Here is a 3,262-nt window from a genome sequence, read left to right as displayed (position 1 = left end):
TCCTGCTCCAGGGGCTGGGGGATCTGGAGATGGGACTGGTGAAGCTCCCTGTCTCATCCCTGCTCCAGCAGCTGCCTTTGCCACTCTGCTTTTTAAGGAATTAGCAGCAGGGTCACTCAGGGCTAAGTTTCTCTTACCTAGAGAGCAAGAGGGTATTTATTATTAGTATCAGTTCTGCTACAGCAGCCAAAGAGAAGCTGGGAAGAGCTGCCTCCTGCTCACAGCCTGCTGGTTCTGCTGGAGGGACCCCTCAAATGTGGCAGGCAGGCAGCCCAGGAGAGCTGGGATGGAATGTAGGCAGAGCAAAATCTGCCTGTTTGAGCAGCCAAGGACTGAGATACCAGCTCGTTGAGACCTGGTGTGTCCCACCATCAGAAGGGCTGCTCAGCATCCTGCCTGCCCTGAGGAGCCCTGCAGTGCACCAGGAGGAAGCCAGTTATCTTTGTATTTCTGCTGTTATCAGCCCTACATGTGGCCTTCAAAGTCTCATATCCTACATCTGCTGATACCTCAAGAGGCCCCAGACTTGAAGTCTTCTAGTTAAGCTCCTCACACCCACAGCACCAAGGCTCAAATAGTGCAACTGAATTCTGCAAACACCTTTGTAGAATCACAGACTGGTTTGGGTTGGAAGGGACCTTAAAAGATCATCCAGTTCCAACCCCCTGCATGGGCAGGGACACCTCCCACCAGCCCAGGCTGCTCCAAGCCCCATCCAACCTGCCCTTCAACACTGCCAGGGATGGGGCAGCCACAGCTTCCCTGGGCAACCTGGGCCAGTGCCTTCCTGCCCTCTTGGAGTCCCTTCCCACACTACATGCCCTGAGAGCTGCCCTGCTTTGGGAGGTCATTTTTTAACACATCTCTGTCTCTTTTGCAGGCCAGCAGCAGCACTTCTCAGTCACCTTTTGTCCCAGTGCCAGGTGAGGTTTCCCTCCACACATCAATCACTACCTGCTGTGCAGGCTGGGCAGCTGGCCCAGCCTGTCTCTTCTCCTCCAAAGGACATGGAGACAGCAAAGAACCACAGGATCAGGGTCACCCCTCAGAGAACTCCAGGGGAAAGGGACTGAGAGACTCAAACCAGGAACAGCAGCAATAAAGGAAAGGCCCTGAGTTCTTGTATGAAATCCCCAAAGAGGGGAGAAGAGAAGTAGTTAGAGCAGCTTCCACCTCTTTTGATAGAGCCACACAGAACCCCTTCTTTTCCTTCTGCATCTCCCAGTTTCCCCCAAGCTGGAGGGAAAGTACAAAACCAGGAGCTGACACGTTTTGTCCCCTCAGCTCCTGGGCAGGGAGAGGGGAGCGAGGCCACAGGAGAGGGAGGTGGGTTTGCAGCTCCAGCCCAGAGCCCAGGGGCTGCAGCAGCAGAGCCTGGAAAAGCCCAGCTCCAACCTTCTGGCCTCCTGCTTGGGGCTTCCCAGAGCAGGTGGGTTTGCTGCAGATGGAGGTTTTCAGCTGGATCAGGGCAGCCTGAGGTGCTACAAGCACCAGGCTTGACACTCATCCCAAGCCAGGATTGACTCCTCCTGCCCTGGGCCAAGCTAGAATGCAAAGGGCTCTACTTTGTACCTGCAGAGGTACCCAGAGCTCTCTGGGCACCCCAGGAGCTGCTGTTCCTGGTTTTCCTGTAGCCAACCCTTTTTTCTGACCACCACAGGCTCACCCACCACGGCTGGGTACTACGGCCTCAGGAGACCCTTCTCATCTGAGGTGGATTTCCACCCCACAAAGCAGTTTGTCAGTGACATCTACTCGTCCCCTCTGGGCTCCAAGCCCTTCTTGTGTGATTCCTCTGCCCCTCAGGGCTACCCAGCACTTCTGGACCCGTATCTCACCGAGCAGTATGGGGATCACCCTGCTGGTTCCCTCACAGCTGGGACCAGCTCCTTCTTCAGCCCTTCCTCTGTGCCCTCCCTCCTGCCACCCTTCCCCAACGACACAGCACACGTCCTGCTGGTGAGTCCCTGCTTCTGAGTCCCTCAGCAGCACAAAACCTGGGTTAACTCAGGGGGTCTGGGTTGGGAAGCTGTGGCTGTCCCAGGAGGCAGCCCTGGCAGAGCACACAGCAGGTGGGGAACTTCTTCTCTTGGCTCCCCCTCTCCATCTAATTGTCCCTGCTTGCTGAGGGTCAGCTCTGAAATCAACAACCTGCCCTGCTCCCCTAAGCAACTACCCCAATGAGCTCCTTAAGTTTCTAGGAACATGATTTGCAGGCTCCAGGCAGCTGCCCATCCTGATCCCTGCCACTTCCCAGGAGTCAGCTCCATTCACACCCCCAGGGCAGAGCTCCTGAGGGTCAGGGCTGCTCCATCCCCCTGCAAGCCCATTCCAGACCTTGCCCAAGCATGGATCTTCCCCTCCAACAGCTTTCACACCAAACACTGCTCCAGAGCAACAGGAACCCTTGTGAGTGTCCCCAGACAGGCCTTGGGAATAGATGTTCCATTACCTCCAGGATAAGCTTTTTTTCTTAAGGGTCTTCCTGGTCTTCTTTCCCCACTTGTACCTGAGAGGAGGTTGTAGGGAGGTGGGAGTTGGGCTCTTCTCTCAAGTGAATCATGACAAGAGGAGAGGAAATGGCCTGAAGCTGCACCAGGGGAGGATTAGGCTGGATATTAGGAAGAATTCCTTTACCCAAAGGGTAACAGTGGAACAGGCTGCCCAGGGGGCTGGTGGAGTCACCATCCCTGGAAGTGTTTAAGAGAAATGTAGATGTGGAGCTCAGGGATGTGATTTAAGCCCTGAAGGGGTAAATCAGGTCATGGCAGGGGGGGGTTCGGTTACAGTTGGACGTGATGGTCTTCAAGGTCCCTTCCAACCAGGATGATTCTATTCTATGATTCTATTCTGCTCTTCCACGCAGAGAGAGCCCTGGGAACAGACCTCACCTGACAGCCTCAGCCAGGCAGAGGGGGCCTGCCCAGAGCCCCTGCAAGCCCTGCCTGCCAGCACCAGCTGCCTCTCCTCACATCAGCCCGGGGGGCTTTCCCCAACCCGCAGCTCAGGCTGGACCCCTGCCCTCCCTGGAGCTCACCCCTACCCTCTGCACCCTCTGGAAGATGTCCACTACCCCCCCAGCTTCTCTGCCAGCTCCTCCTGCTCCTTCCCAGCCCTGATGCCAAACGAGTTCACCTCCAGGATGAGCCACCTCTCTCCAGAGCAGCCCATGGAGACACCAGCTCTTCAGGATGGCTCTGCCTGGGCCAAAGAGGATGGAAGTTCCATCTGGGGGACTTGTGAAGGTCGGAGAACTTATTGA

The 3,262-nt window shown here is 56.1% G+C and overlaps 1 protein-coding gene across 1 annotated transcript in view; it reads left to right on the top strand.

Annotated features, from left to right (window-relative positions):
- The window catches only part of LOC104388556 (chromosome unknown open reading frame, human C11orf53), a 10,671-nt gene extending 7,409 nt beyond the window's left edge, over positions 1-3,262 (top strand). Inside the window, exons 3-5 of the mRNA XM_009997433.1 lie at positions 881-923; positions 1,661-1,959; positions 2,867-3,262. Coding sequence (XP_009995735.1) covers positions 881-923; positions 1,661-1,959; positions 2,867-3,262 — 738 coding nt within the window. The remainder of the gene's footprint in view (positions 1-880; positions 924-1,660; positions 1,960-2,866) is intronic.

This window comes from Chaetura pelagica, unplaced genomic scaffold, assembly GCF_000747805.2.
Source record: "Chaetura pelagica isolate M959 unplaced genomic scaffold, ChaPel_1.0 scaffold775, whole genome shotgun sequence".
In the NCBI taxonomy this organism is placed as follows: domain Eukaryota; kingdom Metazoa; phylum Chordata; class Aves; order Apodiformes; family Apodidae; genus Chaetura; species Chaetura pelagica.
This window is presented reverse-complemented; position numbering and strand designations above follow the sequence as displayed.